The sequence below is a fragment of the Lagenorhynchus albirostris genome, chromosome 9, assembly GCF_949774975.1.
Source record: "Lagenorhynchus albirostris chromosome 9, mLagAlb1.1, whole genome shotgun sequence".
Lineage (NCBI taxonomy): Eukaryota > Metazoa > Chordata > Mammalia > Artiodactyla > Delphinidae > Lagenorhynchus > Lagenorhynchus albirostris.
Genome location: NC_083103.1, coordinates 33658864 through 33676054, shown reverse-complemented (window position 1 = coordinate 33676054; position 17191 = coordinate 33658864). Strand labels below are relative to the sequence as shown.

Genomic DNA, 17191 nt, shown 5'->3' with positions numbered 1-17191 from the left:
GTACAATAGGCTCTGTGGAGATGGAAGAAGGGAGCCAATACTATAGCATTGACTTCAGGATTATTCAGAGAAAGGAAACAGCTGTACCCATAGATGTTAATGATAATCAGGAGGAAGCCCAATGAGAAATTCCATTTCCCCAGGTGGAACCCATTCTCCTTGGATTTTCCTTATTATTGGCTTGTGAGTGAGGAAGTGATTGAGCCGCTGCACTTGCAGAATTGACTTTCTTGCAACAATAATACTGTGTACTCTGCTTGATGTCTTTTCACACTTCACTTTTGAAAGGGAATTTAGGGCAAGGGTGTTTTCTTTTTTCCCTACCTCAAGATTTCATTTCAGTAGCACACAAGATGAAAAGCATCCTTTGTGTCCTAGTGTTTTGAACACCAAATAAAAGGACAAGATGCCCTGATGAAGGGGAAAAATCTGTTTGAATGAATGATAAAGTAGATCATTGTACTGAATGTGTATCAAGAGGCTTCTGTCTTTAGCTCTTCAAAGGTCTTCGCCTGCATAAAGCATTCTTATCTTTGTGGCAACTGATACGTTACCCTCTGTTGCAGTGCTTTTTTTGTACGATTATTTGCGGGAGGATCTTAATTCATGACTCACTCTATCTGTTCTCTTTCCGCAACAGCTAATGACAAGAAATCTCAGTGGGTGGGGAAGGGATGCCAGGGATGAACTAGGGAGTATAGACAGCATCTTATTCCATATGCTTCTCTCGTGCTTGTCGTTTTGATTCTCGGCAGATAACTTTCTATGCCACATGACGCAATCACATACAGGGTGTAACCTTCCATTTACCTTCTAAGACATTCTTGAGAGAGAATTTTTCCTCTGTCAAACGTCAGTTCTTGGATTATAAGTTTACTAATATCTCAGAATAGTGTTTCAGAAGTGAGACAATAGAAAAATGGATAAATATCATGAACAGCTTATTCATATAAGACTTATAAAAGCCCAAAACAGAGATAAAAATGTTTGACACCTTAGTAATAAGGCAAATGCAAATAAAAACTATGAAAAATTAGTGAGGATTAACAATTTTATATTTAGTGCTGAGTATAGAGGAAAGTGGGATCTTCTATACATTGCTGAAAAAAAACTGGAAGTTGGCATGCCTTCTTTGGAGGGCAGTTTGACATTATGTAAGGTCAGTGCTCATATCTTTTTATCAAGTTGTTCTACTTCTAAAAGATTATTTGAAGGAAGTAAGTACAGATAAGCAATAGAATGTCCATTGAAACATTTTTTATAAGAGTAAAAAAGGGGATGAAATGAATCTATTTGGTGGTAGCTTAAACTGTAGTCATTCATAGATACCAAGCAAAAATAATATTCATAATATTTTTGAGACTAAGAATATGGGAAAATTATGATATAATATGAACATGAGGTCTCAGCATTTACATTAGTAAATATCAAAAAAAATACTATATTCAGAATCTGAAAGTAAGATAAATAGTAATTAGGTTGTAAGTAATATCATTTTCTTCTTCAGTTCTCTATTAACACACTTTAGACCGTAAACAGGTGTGGCATGTAATCTGAAACGTGAACAATTTTATTTATATTAAGATAATTTGAACCAAGTTGCGTAGAGATTTATTGACATCAGTATATTATACATCAGTATATTTTATATATCAATGTATTATAAGGGCTATTTTATATTAGGACCAAATATCTATGACTTTTTCTCAATTTAAAAAAATTTTAAGTTATGAGCCCTAAAATTGATGCTCCTATATGATTTTTTTCTAGGATATTTTAAGTAGAAACTATTTCCTTAAATTAATGATACTCTTGCATGGAGGATTTATTATTTGTAATTTACTTTAGCCCACTGATTTAGAAATTGTTAAGTTAGCTTAATTTTTTCCTCAGAGCTTTGTTTATTTTGCTTTACTTATGTACATTCCGGTGAGCTGGAAGATGGAAAAAGATAAAAGGATGGGGGAGGGAATATTTGAAAAATGCACATTTTTTTGCTTGCTGTAATTGTGTCAATATTATTATGTTATTGGATGATTATAGGATTTGGAGGCCAGTGACTATTCTTCATCTATTTCTCTGAGAAAGAATCTACTCAGCAAGAAAAGGGTTTGCTATCTGCTGTGCTAGCATGCAAATGTGTGTGGTTTGTTTTTTATTTTTTGTATTTGTGTTTGCTGTGTGGCACTGTCTTCTTTTGATGCATGACTCTGAAGAGTAGTTTTATACAATTCTTTGTTCTATTGAACACTGGTCAAGCACTGACCTACCTACAGTATTGGTCTGATGTTGCACAAAAGTGAAAAGGATTGTGTGTCGATTTTTAAACATTAACATTTTCTGTTTTATACATATTGCATCAGAAAAAGAATCTATGCCTGCCTTCCAGTGTTTGATAAAGCATCCCTTGGTGGTGTTGTTGTCTCTATTGAGGACTATGAGTATTTCTGTAGAAAAAAAGTTATATTACTTTTATTAATATTAATGTAGAATAACAACTTCAGGATACCAAATTAGCTCTGGATCATTTATATTCACATTATTTCTTCCCCAGGAACAATTTATTTTAGACTTTGGATTTTTTGACACCTGTTCTTATAAAGTACTTTATTAGCATCTTGGGGTTTTTTTGTTTTTTTTTTTTGCGGTGCGTGGGCCTCTCACCGTTGTGGCCTCTCCCGCCGCGGAGCACGGGCTCCGGACGCGCAGGCCCAGCGGCCATGGCTCACGCCTTGAGAGAACAAAATGTCTCCCAGTATCAAGGATTTGATGGAGTCAGGGTTGAATTAGGAAAGGGGACAGCCTTTTAGCTTTCCCAGAATCAAATTTTCACTGTGCGATATTAAATAACAATAGTTATATTCTCAATAAGGGTAGCCTAGCAGTGCACATGTGCTATCATATCTACTTTCCCAACAACCACCATTTTATAATGAAAATACTAGGTTAGGACCAAGAGAATTAAATAACTTGCCCAATATTAACAACTTCTCAGTGACCCAGCTAGGATTTGAATTCAGCTTCATTAACTTTCAAAGATCATATCCCTGTGTTACAGAAAGTTATGCTTCGTATGAGTTAATTTTAGAAGTTCATATGATGATTTCAAGTAAAAGGAAAAGTAAAATATAAATAAAAACCAAATTAGAAGAGACTCTTGACTCCTATTGCTGCTCTGAGTGATAGTGACATAATCCATTAATTTCACATAAGGTCTGGGTGCTAGAGACAGAAAGGGCACTCCTTGCTCTGGGACATTTTTTGACTTAGTGGCAAAGGCAATTAACTATATTTTATTCTGTATATCTTCCATCACTGATGAGATTATGAATGAATTCTCTTTGTTTATGTGAATTGTATGGCTGCTGTATCCTGTTTTAAATGCGAACAGTGATTCTGAGAAATTTGGATACACACACACTCAGCATTCTTGAGTTTGTGAGGTTTATTCTTGTTTGCCTTTTCTTCTCTTTAGCTTCCCTCAGATCAGTTTTAAGGCACCTAAATTTCTTTGCTATTCCTAATTGCTCCCTACCTTTAAACTCAAGGATTTCTGCGTGTGACTTTCTGGGAGTGACATGATGTAGACAGCCATCCCTTTACTTTCTTGGGAGGCATCTTTTGTACCTTATAGATCCTGGTAGGTGATAAATGCCCATAATACCCATTAAGGGCTAATCCAATTCACAAATTATTTTTTCCTCCATTCATCATCATCTTCATCATCATAATCATCATCATCATCATCACCGTTATCTTAAACATTTCTAGAACATGTTCCATATATCAAATCACATTTTAATATTTTAACCAAAATAGATATAGAATTATAATTGACATTTATTGTAATAATCATAACGATTAATATAATGATTCTCAAACTTTAATGTGCATATTCATCACCTGGAAACCTTGCTTAAATGTAAATTTTGCTCAATATATCTGGGGTGGGACCCAATAATTTGCATTTTTATCAGGCTCCCAGCTGATACCAATGCTGCTGGTCTGTGGACCATCACTTAAGTAGCAAAGGAGTAAAACCAGTTCTTCTGACATCTAGTTTAATGTCTTCTACTATGTCACTCTTTCCGAGTATGAGAATCTGTTCTCTGCTCTGGGGAGGTGGGAAGCTATTAAATTTATGATATTTTCACAATTTAATATTCAGTCAAAAATAAAAGTTTTGCAAATATTTTCTTGAATATAAATCTAAAATATAGTTTCCTTTAAAACCAAAATGAATACTATTGCCTCTAATGTATATAAACCAAATAATGAAATTTTCTTATTTTCATTTTTTGTCCATCTGTTGAAACTTAATATATATAGGAAAACTATACATTCATGGTCTAATGCATTTTATCCTTGCAGATTCTGTGACATTAAAACTCTACCCCTTGCCTTAGCAGAAGGTCTCATTTTCTATTCCTGGAGCTAGCAGCATTCCATTTGACATTTGATGCCCATGAGATTTTAACAGAATCTAGGTTATAAGATTGCCACATATTTTGAACAGGGATCTATGTTACTTTTCCCAGAGGTGTTCTGCCTTATACTTTTCTTCGAAACAGTTTTGATTATTTAAAAAGAAGCCTCCAATGATAAGACCTTTTGCATAATAATCACCAGTGACTAGACAGCTTTTTGTTTTAAAGATAATTTGTTCAGAGGAAAGAAAGCCATAGTGATCCCCCCTTCTAACCATAACTCAAAGCAAAAGACCATATTAATATTGTAATGATAGAGTGAAAAAATGTTTCCTACCATAAACCTCAATATAAGTATATATTTCCTTATATTTTTGAAAAGACAAATCAGTAAAATGTCTTTAAAATGAGTAGTACATACAACTCAACATGAAGGCTTTAGTTCAAATGCAATATACTAAAAATTGTCTTTCTAATCATCCTGACAAAAACATGCATACATATATACAATATATAATCAACTTAGGTAACTTATTGAAAATGGGTTCATCTAAATATATTTTATTCCCAGAGATGCAGAAAAATTGACAGTAAGATGTTTAGTGTTTTATAAAATGACATGTTCTAATGTAATTGTTACTTAAGTTTTATGCTTAGCACAAACCCATAATAATGATAGGCTCTCTCCTTTATATCTGTCTATATATGCCGGCCAAATTGACCTACTTAACCTTAAATTTGATTAAATTTAGAATTAACTATTTCTGATATAATATAAATGACAAAATATTCAAAATACACTCATTATAATAACCGCTTTAAATTATACACATCTATCCATAGTAGTTTTTTTAATTCTGAAGTTTCTTCCACTGCTTAGTATGGTGGCTTACATATGACAGGTGCACAGACAAAAAAATGCTTATAGGAAAAAAAAAGAGTGTATTAATATTAACTAAGCTAAATGAAGATAATCTTTAAGCAAATAATTTACAACAAAAATAATAATAAAGAAAGAAAAGTAACCTTGGGAATTCTTTTCTATGTGCCAAACATTGGCTAGGAATAACATGAATAATATTGTGTTAAATCCGCACAAAAATATTGCAAGATACACACCATTATTTTCCCTCAGAAAACTGAGATTTTATAATCTCCCAAAATAACAAACTAGTAAATGTTAGAGCTCACACTCAGACCCAGATCTTTGTGGCTCAAATCCCATGGTCACTATTCTCTTTCCACCTGTTAACTTTAGTTTAGAACTTTCTTGAGTGCAAAAACGAAACAGTGTCACATCTTTGGTATAATGTAGATACTACTTAAAGACACTTGAATTTAATTTTATAGACTAAGGTAAGAGTGTTTGCTTTTACAATTAAATAAACTTTGACATAATTTAAATTCTTGCCTTTTCTAAATATGCTAGGTAAGATTTTAGCCTTTATTCAGTTTATTGTCACAACCATTATCATCACGACATAATTGTCATCATCCTTGATAATTTGAGACATGGTGTTTACTGAGTAATTACTCTGTTCTGTTCTTGTCATTGTGCTGTTATGCCTCTCTGCAGATTTAACTCATTCATTGCTTACAAGTCATCAAACATGACATTTTTGGCCATTATGGATCAGGCATGATATGCCCAATATTCAAAATGCCATTAACAAGTGAGACAATATTATAGGTGTGTTTTGAAGCAACAAAGCAATTGCTTTATTAAAGATAACACTTCCAAGAAAACTGGGAAGTAAAACATCATCTTTCTATTATCATTTTCCTAAGGAATGATGCTGAGTGAGATGTTTATTTGTCTTAAATTTTATAAGCTGGTTCTGTTAAGGATATAAAAAGGAGAATCATGCAGTTACTTTTCGGTTTGCCAAATTGATTTTCTAATGAGTCCATGGTAGATTCAATATTTTAGTGTTGGCATGCAAAGGCTGTTTTAAATTGATAGCTGAATACACAATAGCAATGCATCCTACATATCACATTGTCTTTCTTACATTACCCACATTACTGTTTTTCTTCAGAATGAATTTTATTTTCCATTGAATGTATCTATTGGTATTTACTTCCAATTCTTACATACTCTCAAATTAAGTACAATACGTTGATTAAAGAATCATGATAGTTGAGTCAGGTGTTGCTTTTTAGAGTTGGTGTTGACTGTATATTGGCACAGTTTGGTCAGTTCACTAATAATTTTCATATTTTAACACTTTCCATCACAAAATGCATGAGATTGTATCCAAGTCTCCTTGAGCTTTAGCTACTTGCTTCACACAGCTTTCACTGAAGATGAGGGTATTAGCAGGGCCTTAAACATCTTCACTTCAGCTTTCATGTATTCCTTTTTCCTGTTTGTTATTTTGTACCATGGACAGGATAAAAAAAGTCCAAATCAGAAGAAACTGATTATCTAGACAAGAAGATTGATTTTCATTTGTTTGCTTTTGTTTTATGATTTTTGTTATTGTTCTCTGTTTGAATTTGGTGCCTATGTGATATTACAGTCCGTACATTTCATTGCACTGAAGTCGATTTAATATATCAAAAGTTGTATTATTTAGCCAGAGTCAGCTAATGGCGCACTTGAAATTGGAGGTAGTAAATATCTTTGCTTTAAGGTCCTTTAGTTAAAAGTAATTTTAGACTTCCCCAACCTGGATTTTATGACAATTCACTAAGCGTTAGCTGAAACTCAAATTTATATTACCAAGAATGGAAAGATAATGTAATTCAGATTCCCCATAATCAATTCTATTTTAATGAACATTGCTGATGATATTAGAACTTATTTTACAAGGTTTAAAGATGACATTTTATAGCAAGATAATAAATGTTTGTTTGTTTAAAGCCAAGTGAAATCATATACTTTTATAATCTAAGTAAATGTATTTTTCTATTCACCACACACTCCCAACAAATTCCATTCTGCCGTCAGTGGCAAATATTGCCATCGCCATAACCTGTGGAGAGAAGGAATTAGATATTTAAGTGGGGGGAATAGAATAAAGCTGGGAAATTAAATTACTATAAAATTCTATGTTTAAGAATTGAAGCAATATTGCTATTTTTCTTAATGTTTATCAATAAGCTAGTATTTTCTTTTATCAGGATATTGTGTCTATGTAAAGACCATTCTCAATTCAATCTTTTCCCCCCAATATCTGTTGTTAGGTGCTGTATATAATAACATTTTAAAAATTCTCTAATCTTAGTTTAAAAAGAAAATAGTATAAGCAGTACATACTCCTCTGGTAGGCTCGACAAATGCAAGTATGATTTGCCAACATTACTGAATGTGTCCAGAGCAATTGATAAAGCAGCTTTATTAAGTAATCATATTATATTAGAAAAGAAATATCAATGCAAAGAACCATCTTCTAATTTGCTCATTTTATGGGCAAAACTGGCTGATGGTATATATTTGTACATATTTACAAAATTCAGTCTGTTGAAAGTTTCTTTCTAAAGTATCATTTAATCAAATTTCATTAGGAGAAGACATCAAGTTTCAGAGGGCTCACTTGACATTATTGTTTGGAGGATAACAAAGGACCGTGATGTGTCATTTTTAATCCTTATTCATTGCATTATTTCTGCTAAAATCACTGGTGAAGATAGAGTTAGGATTTTTAAAAGACCAGACTTTGCTTCATAGTCTTATGTTTGCTGTCTGTTTTTAAGTAATCCATCAACTATTTATATCATAATTATAGCTACATTTGTTTCCAATATTGACTTACAAATATTAACTAATTGAAGAAAATATTTTCAGGGTGGGATTCCTGAGACTCATGGCTTTTAGGGAGGAAGTTGGGCAAAGAGTTTTGAAAACTGCTTTAGGACTTTAGTAAAGCTAACTGTACTGTGGGATAGGATGGTTTCTATGAATATCAGAATGAAGACTAGCTCATTTACTGGGACCATGAGCGATGAGGGAGTCCATCCTGCTCCCCATTGAGCTGCTTTACTGTCCTTTCTATTGTAAAAGTGTCCACCTTTGTCTTGTCTTTCAGTCCTCCACAAGCAACCCAGAGAAGTGTGTCTCTGTTTGCTGGAGCTTGGCCGGATTGCAGCCAGGTAGGTCATACTACTGCCGCTACTTAAGACTTGACCATCTCAGCATCCAAGCAGCTGAGAAGCTTGCTGCCTTTTCATCGCTGATGTTTAACCTAGGTGTTGAGAAGCAACTCCTTCAAATATGATCAGTATAAACATCTTGAGGGCAATTGTTCAAACTAAAAAAGTGGACCACCAATATTCTTAACATCGTGGCCTTATCGTCAAAGTCACTGTGTTTAAGCATTTTCTAAATATCCTTTAATTGAGTACATTTTCCTTGCAACTCTTTCTTGGGAGGCTGGGGAGGATCTTGTACATGAAACTGTATGTGACAATTATGCTTTCCTTAGTGGAAAGTCTATTCCCATTACTCTCTCTCTTTCTCAGCTCCTTCACCCCTCTCTTCCTGTTTACTCTTTAATAATTTTCAGCCTCTTCTTTTGTTCCTTTTTCCTCATTTTCCCCATTTAACATCTCATCCCTCAACTCTTTTGGTTTCTACTCCTGAGTGGATGGATAGTTTTAAAATTATTCTCCATAATTTGATTGGAAAAAGATAGAATATTATCCTTCATATGTAGAGATATCTTTGGAATCTTTTTTTTCTAGAAAAGAAAAACAAGAAGTAATTGTAGAAATCATAACTGTAGCTAAATAAGCAGAAGGGACTTTATTAGCTCAGCTGACTTGATTTGGTTTCATGTCTTCTCCTTATTACATTGCAAATCCTCAAACAAGGCTTCTGACAGTTTTATAAAGCCCAAAGAATTATAAATGAAGATATAAATGTTTCAATAGATCTTGATGCAAAATAAAACTTCAGAATTAATTAGAATTCATTTCTCATCCAGATCTGATTATACTTCTAGCATTGAGATCAGATGAACCAATAAGACAAAGTAAGAGTTTGCTCTGGGTGTTAATTCTCAAAGGGAGAGCTATAAAGAAAAGAAAAGACAAGGTGAGCACATCAGCAAATTACAGCAATGGGTAGAAAACTTGTTGCCAATGAATAGCCCTTTTTTTGAGCCAGTGGAAAATTCACTGTAATCAGAAGTAACCCCAAGTTCTTTAAAACATCATAGTCAACATAATCTTAACAAATTGTTCATCGGGTATGGATTTTACTTTATCATGGATGAGAGAGATTGTTTTAATTTTTAAAAATTTGAATTAAATAAGAATGAGGCTCCACTCAATAAGGAGTGAAAAAAATCAATTTGAGACATTTAGGGATGTCCCTACTTTCTCCCACACCTTTCCCAGCTATATTGTGTGACAGCCTCTGGAGAGGGTCCCCTTGTCTTCTGACCACTCAGGTCTCTACTACTCAGGGATAGTTCATAGTATCTGACTGTTTCTTAGGACCCCATTCCCCTTCAATGCTGTCACTTTCTTGGGTTCTGAGAGGGAGCGAGACAAAGGTACCTATTGCTTTTAGGACTCCGCTAAGCCACTCCTCTACCATGCTTAAGCCTTCTGACCTGCAGGACAAACAGCTATGAGTCAAAGGACTCAGCCTTGAGTCCTTGGGCTCAGCAGATATCCCCTAAGAAAGGTGATATTAAAAATACAGGAGGGAGGAATACACACAAAGTAAAATCTCAGTAAATGAGCTGCTGCCCCTGAAATGCTAGAGTAAAAGAAAGATTGTCTAGAGTTCCTGGGTAATAGGAGATTAGGCAGAAAACTTTTTGTTTACTTGGTTATTTAAATTATATCATTAGAATATTCTGAAATGCCAGATTCTCTTTTGGTGCTTTGATAACCTAAATATGTGGATCAAACAGGCATCATGATTCTGAAAGTTGTGATAGAGGTAAAAAGGAGTGGCGCTATCTACAGAATTAGCTGGGAGTTGTCATTTCCTCTTGCTTGGTGTACATTATTTACCTATTTTCTGGATTTATTTTATTTTTTGTAATTATACTCTTTATTATCTGAACACTGTTAGGAATCTTGCTGAACTAAACATTTTAACTATGACAAGTCATCAAAGAAGAAGGCATGCTATCCAATGACAAAATTCCCTTAGGAATCACCTTTCCTCCAGCTACTGAGTCTGTCATGAATTGCCCCTTGCCATCGTATATAAAACAAATTAATATCTTGGTTAATGAAAGGGAATCATAATGGCCTGGTCAGTTTGAAGATGAAGCATTATATGAAGTGCTTTGTGTGTGTTTTTCCCCAAATATTTTAAAACTGAGATTCTGGGTTGCTCCATTTCTTTTCTTTTTTTTTTTTGTGGTACGCGGGCCTCTCACTGTTGTGGCCTCTCCCGTTGCGGAGCACAGGCTCCAGACGCGCAGGCTCAGCGGCCATGGCTCATGGGCCCAGCCGCTCCGCGACATGTGGGATCTTCGCGGACCGGGGCACGAACCCGTGTCCCCTGCGTCGGCAGGCGGACTCTCAACCACTGCACCACCAGGGAAGCCCGATTTTTTTTTTTAAGCCACTTTATTGAGATACGGTTGACATACAAAAAACGCTGTACATATTTAATACAAACCACTTGATGAGTTTGGATATAAGTATACATTTATGAAACCATCACCACAATCTATGCCATAAATATATGTATCACCTCCAAAAGTTTCCGCTGCCTTCTTTATTATCATCATCATCATCATTATTATTATTATTATTAATAAGAATGGGTGGCTACATTTCTGACCTCACTTTATGACCATGTGATAAAAGCAGAGATTATTCACATTACAAAAGAAAATTACTAATTTCACAATGCAGTGATCTAAGGATTAAGACAATACATTACAATATTCAATTTGTAAATTTTGCCTTTTATCTTCTTCACCTACTTAAGTGATGTCAAGTATTGCACACTTACCATGAAAAAGAAAAAAATATGCTAACAGATTATTCAGGGCATCACTTTTGTGTGCAGCATAAGGTTAAACAGCTGAATGCCAAATGGATAGATTGAACATTTAAGTATAAATCGATTTAAGTTTCTCTCTGTACACATTTGAAGATTTTATCAAAATTTTAATGGAAGTTCAATTGTGCTTTAAAAACAGTAACCCAATAAACCCAAACATCACTACCTTAGCCCTGTGTTGAAGCATAATCGTTGAAGGAAAAAAGGGAAATTCATCATTCCATCTTATTTTACTCCTGATTTTTTCTTTAGATATATTAAACCTTTATCTAGATCATTGTATGTGTGCTTCCTCCTCCCTGTACTCCTCTATGGAGTTGAATTAAGACAGAGTTATTGAATTATTGAATTAAGACAGCATGAGACAAAACCAGAAGTGGTATTTGGAGAGCTCTCAAGAATCACATTAATTTGTACACACAGCAGATGAAGTTTGACCATAACAAAATCCTAATACAACCTTGCAAGTTTTGTGTTTTTTCCACTGATAGATGATGTTTCTTTACACTTGATTCTAAACATTTATTTCTCAAATTTACATAGATGTCATCTTAAAAGCATCAACATCACTTTAGAAATGATTCACTAAATATTTCCAATTCCCTGCTGTATTCTTTTGCCTGGGAACACTCCGTGAAGCTCCTTTGAGAGCTGTGGGGTGGGAGAATGAGACCACTTATTTTTGTTCTCATGGGTGAAACTTGCTTTTATTTTCAACTAAACAGAGCTGTCATCACTGGAGAGTGAAATCCCTCTGTTAATATTTCAGAAACCATGTCAGTTTCTGTGTGTAAAATATGCATGTTTGTCTTCTGCGAAATAAAACATTCAGCAAAAACAGGTCAATAAAAAGATCTTTTTAATGAGGGTGCTTTGATATTCATTGTTTAAAAAAGGTTACTATGAATTCAACCTTTTTTAAGACTGCAGAATTAAGATTAGCTTTATGATAAAACTAAAAAAACCTTTTGATATTTTGGTTTGGGGCTGTGATGAATAGTCAACATCAGAGGGAAGCTTTTTATATTTTTATTTTTGAGTGTTTTCTTCATTTTCAACAAAATTTATGACCATTCAAAAGAAATGTACTTTGTGAATATTTTTGTTAGTCTCCTATTTTAATCCATGCCTTAATGAAATGTTACTTAAAATATTCTTATACAAGGCTTATTAATTAACTCATCCTATTTAAAGAGCTTGACTCTGACTGCTAAGAATAAAATTTGTTTTCATATGAGTGAAATTTCCATCCAAATTTAAATCTATCTTTAAATAACTTTAAAACAGAATAGAAAATGGGGCAAAAACCATCTTGTAAGAATCTATAAACTATCTGTTGTATGCCTTAAGAAGGGGGAGTTTCTAAACTTTATCCCTCCAACTCTAGTAAAATAGGCTCCAGATGTCTTTTCTTTGAAAATTATAGTCTAGTAAATAGTTTGAGTAAATTTTCTAGTTCAGGGCTTAGTTTAGGGGCTCAATTATTTCATCTAGACCAATCTCAAAAGCTATATCCTGTGCCAGAAAACTAAAAAGTCCTTTTCTAAGATCTCATCATAAAGTTATTAACCATAAGACCATTTCCCTAGCACTATGCATTTTTGAAATGAGACCAAAAATTTATAATATGATATTGCCCTTTCAGTATCCCCCCTACTTTCACATCACTGGGGTATACAGATGCAAAGATTTGGTTTTAGTGGATTCAGCCTTCTTGCTATCTTTAGTTTACCCTTATTCAGTTTGAAAGCAACAGTTGCCCCTTCTCCCGCAAAGCTTTGAAATCTTGTAGTTGGACAAGAATAGAAAACACTATAAATTTTTGAAAACCTTATAAACAAAATCAAAATGTAGAGTGGTATGCAGTTAATCATGGAAACCAGAATGAAGCAGCCTTTTGGAGAGCAGAAAAAAGACCTACTGGTGACTAAGCTGGCTTCAGGTGCAGGCCCCCAACCCAAGGGGAATTTCGTGATTTACAGACTGTTGACACCTCCAGACAGACAGGAAGCCAATGAATCATATTGAAGTGTGTATTTCAGGACTGGCTGACTGTACCTTAAGCAGCTTGAAGTATTCAAAAGCCAATATAAGCAGAAATTTGGGGCTTAGTGTTGATTTTCTATGCAGTGGCATAGCTAATTTTCAGCATTCCCAGATAAAGAAAAATCTCCAGGGCAAAGTTTTCCATGTATGACTTTGTTACCAACTTTATTCAAATTTTGTTTTGTATTCAACATGGAGTGGAGCTTGTTGTTACTTTAATAACATATTTCTTATTATTTCACTTTGTTAAAAAAAAAAAGAAAAAGAAAAAATTGTGCAACCCAACCAGCCTGCTCCTGAAAGGTGGCACGAATCTACCTACAATTACAAATGAAATCATATTTTCCAATTGACCCAATTTATACTTTCCAATATGATGTTTTCATTTATGATTGACTTTTAATTGGCTGTGAATTCTAGCATGTTAAATTCCTCTAGCTTCACTGCCCAGTTTATGTTATTATCTTGAGAACATTAAATGTAGCAAAATGTTATACCTTGTTGGAACTAAGAATTCACATAAGTCTAGAGGGATTAAAAAGGGTTGCCTGTTGAAGTTCATCCAGCGAGTTAGCAGCAAAAATGAATTTATAACTTGTTCTGCTATGCTCCAGCACCAACATATTCCTGCCATCCTACAATTCTAGGAAAATTAATTTAAAGAAAGCCTATGGTGAGTTTTTTTGTAAAGGATACCAACAATAGTAATAATATAACAATAGTAATAACACTACATCTTAATTTTGAGGCTGTTACATAATTTCATTGGGTGGTATATTTTAAAAAGTTAAAACTTTGGCAAAAGGACCTCAATGCTGCAGTTTCCTGGTTGTGCAAGCTTTGATACATCAGTTATCAACAGCCGTCTCAGAGATGGTGCCATGTGTCAGACACTGTACTGGGAGTGTAATGGATACTGTTTTAATTCCTTCTAACTGTATTAAAACACAGGAATTAGAACTTGCATTTTACAGTGAACTAAAACTGAGGCTCAGAAATAATGTACGTCAAGATGCCCAAAAGTTCCAGACACATGGAAGACGTTCAGTAACAGTTGCTCTTTTAACTTTCTTCTTCCTCCCTCCTCCCCTCCCTCCCTCTCTCTCTCTCCTGCTACATCAGACCTCTAGGACAGGCCACTTTCATCTGTGTTTTCCTGAGAGAAAACAGACTCTTAGAGGTTAAGTGATTTGCTAAATTTAAAGAGTAGTTAATGGCATAGTTAGCTCAAGTCTGCCTCAGGGAAGAATGATACCCAAATCTTCAAGTGAATATTACTGGTACTTGTCAACAGTAATGAGATGCTGGGTTGAGTTAAGTGTTATTAATGAGTGCTAGAAAGTTAAAAATGTATTTCAGTTTTGAATAGGGTTTAGAGTTTTCTAGAAGAACATTCTTGGGGGGTAAAACACTTATTTACATTTAATGTCGATATGTTTTATTAAAGTGATATGCATTTAAAGGGCCAAAACAATGAAATCTAATTCATCTTTGGAGCCTGAACTCATTGTTATATGAGAATATGGAAATTTTTTGCATTCAAAAAAAGTAGCTATTAAGTATCTATTGTGTGCCATGATCTACACTGGCTGCTAGGTATGCTGTGAATCAGACAGTCTCTACTGTTACAGAATCTGCGGTCTATTGCATGTTTCTACAAATGTCCTGTTAACTGGCTAATCTGTATAAAAGGTTTGAAATGTGATAAATAGTGCCTAAAGTCTTTTAGCTAATGATTTATGTAACTAAAAATTACTCTGTTCACTGGAGGCAGTTAGCAAAACAGCAATTATTATTTGAGTTGTGCCGGCTCACACTGTTTTGTACTGAATTCTGATACAAGTTTTCCAGCTCTCAAAGGCCACCTGACGTGTGTGATGATGTCAGTTAAAATAACAAGCCATTAGAACAGGATGACGATAGCCTAAGCTTTTACATTTAATGATGGTGTAATATACTATTCACTCACTCTAAGGTATTAGACATATTGCCAACATATTTATTCTCTCTATATAGGTTATTTACTTTGTAGGTAGTCCACAGCCTATTTTGAAAAAATTTCCAAGTGGCTTTTTCCTCTTCTTTCTAACACGTGATCACCTGACTAAAATGTCAGAGAAAACCTGAAGTAAGAAAACCTAGATTTGCATCTTTATTCTGTTCCTAGCTCGTTCTATATTTCCTCTGGATCTGTTTTATTTATTCTGTAAAAATGAAAGGGTATAACTACATGAACCCAAAGATCCTTCCCAATTCTTAAATTCTGGAATTATCTTTGCCTCCTTCACTTAGGTACAATTGATATGCATCTAGGAAACCAAACCAAATTTAAACTTAGCCTAAGAAAAATATGGGAGATTAGAATGCTGTTAACAACTACATCTCTGTCTTTGAACTGCTGTGGCATTTACAATTTACAACACATAATTTTTAACATATTGTTAGTCTAAATTATTTTTTGTTTCTTTATTCATTTTCTTCCTCAGTAATACTGTACATGCTTTCATTATGTTGGTCTTAAAAGCATAACCAATGTACTGTATTACCCATTCTACCTTGATCTGGGTCCATAAAGATATACACATAAGAGTGAATTTCTTCTCTGTTAATTCATTTAAGGACATTTATTTGGGGAAATTGCTGTTTTCAACTTGACTCTGACTCTCTGATTTTATTTCCATTTTTAACAAGCTTATATTCAAAATAGGAATTCAATTATAGCACTAATATCATTAAAGCTAGTAAATCTGAAAGCTGAAGACTAAATTAATATGGTAATTCATGTTATTGACTCATTAATCTATGGAGTATTTTAATTTATTTTTAGTATGTTATGCATCTATTCATTTATATGTTCATATATAGATATAAACATATATGCATATGTATATGTAACTATAAATATATATGTATGGGGGTGTGCATGTTTTTCCCTGCTTAAAAGTATGCCAATTTAAGAACATACTATTTCAATGCCAGAGAAAAGTTAATGTTGTTTTGAAAAGTTAGCAGTTTGGTCCTATGGTATAATTGGATGCAACATACGGCTAAGTGTATCATTATTACAACTTATGCATGTGTATTGATCTGGTGTCTTTTAAAAAGGTATGGTGTGGAGCCTCCTGGTTTGATAAAGTTGGAAAAAGAAATTGAACAAGAAGAAACACTCTCTGCCCCTTCTCCTTCACCTTCGCCTTCATCAAAGTCTTCTGGAAAAAAGAGTACGGGAAACTTACTGGATGATGCAGTAAGTAAAATTGGTCAAGTTTCTTATCAAGTTTCTTATCAACACTTGGTCTTTTTTGAACTTCAAAACTTATTCTGTACAATCTTCGATCAGTCTAACCTTTACCTATTCCAATGTTATTGAAATTTATTTTAAAATCCTATGAGGGGGGCTTCCCTGGTGGCACAGTGATTGAGAGTCCGCCTGCCGATGCAGGGGACACAGGTTCGTGCCTCGGTCCGGGAAGATCCCACATGCCGCAGAGCGGCTGGGCCCGTGAGCCATGGCCGCTGAGCCTGAGCGTCTGGAGCCTGTGCTCCTCAACGGGGAGAGGCCACAACAGTGAGAGGCCCGCGTACTGCAAAAAAAAAAAAAAAAAAATCCTATGAGGAAGTTTATAGTCCTGCAATTCATTTTGAGATTCAAAACTGAGCCACTTATTTAAAATAAAGCGTCACTTAATTCTGCTGAGTAGTATCTAAAATTTTAGGATAAGTCATCCTCCCGAAAATT

The 17191-nt window shown here is 34.3% G+C and overlaps 1 protein-coding gene across 9 annotated transcripts in view; it reads left to right on the top strand.

Annotated features, from left to right (window-relative positions):
- Positions 1 to 17191, top strand: part of GAS2 (growth arrest specific 2) — a 159494-nt gene that overhangs the window by 83660 nt on the left and 58643 nt on the right. For all 9 annotated transcript variants that reach the window (XM_060159511.1, XM_060159508.1, XM_060159509.1 and 6 more), the window contains 2 exons: positions 8459 to 8522; positions 16558 to 16699. In XM_060159511.1, coding sequence (XP_060015494.1) covers positions 8459 to 8522; positions 16558 to 16699 — 206 coding nt within the window. The remainder of the gene's footprint in view (positions 1 to 8458; positions 8523 to 16557; positions 16700 to 17191) is intronic.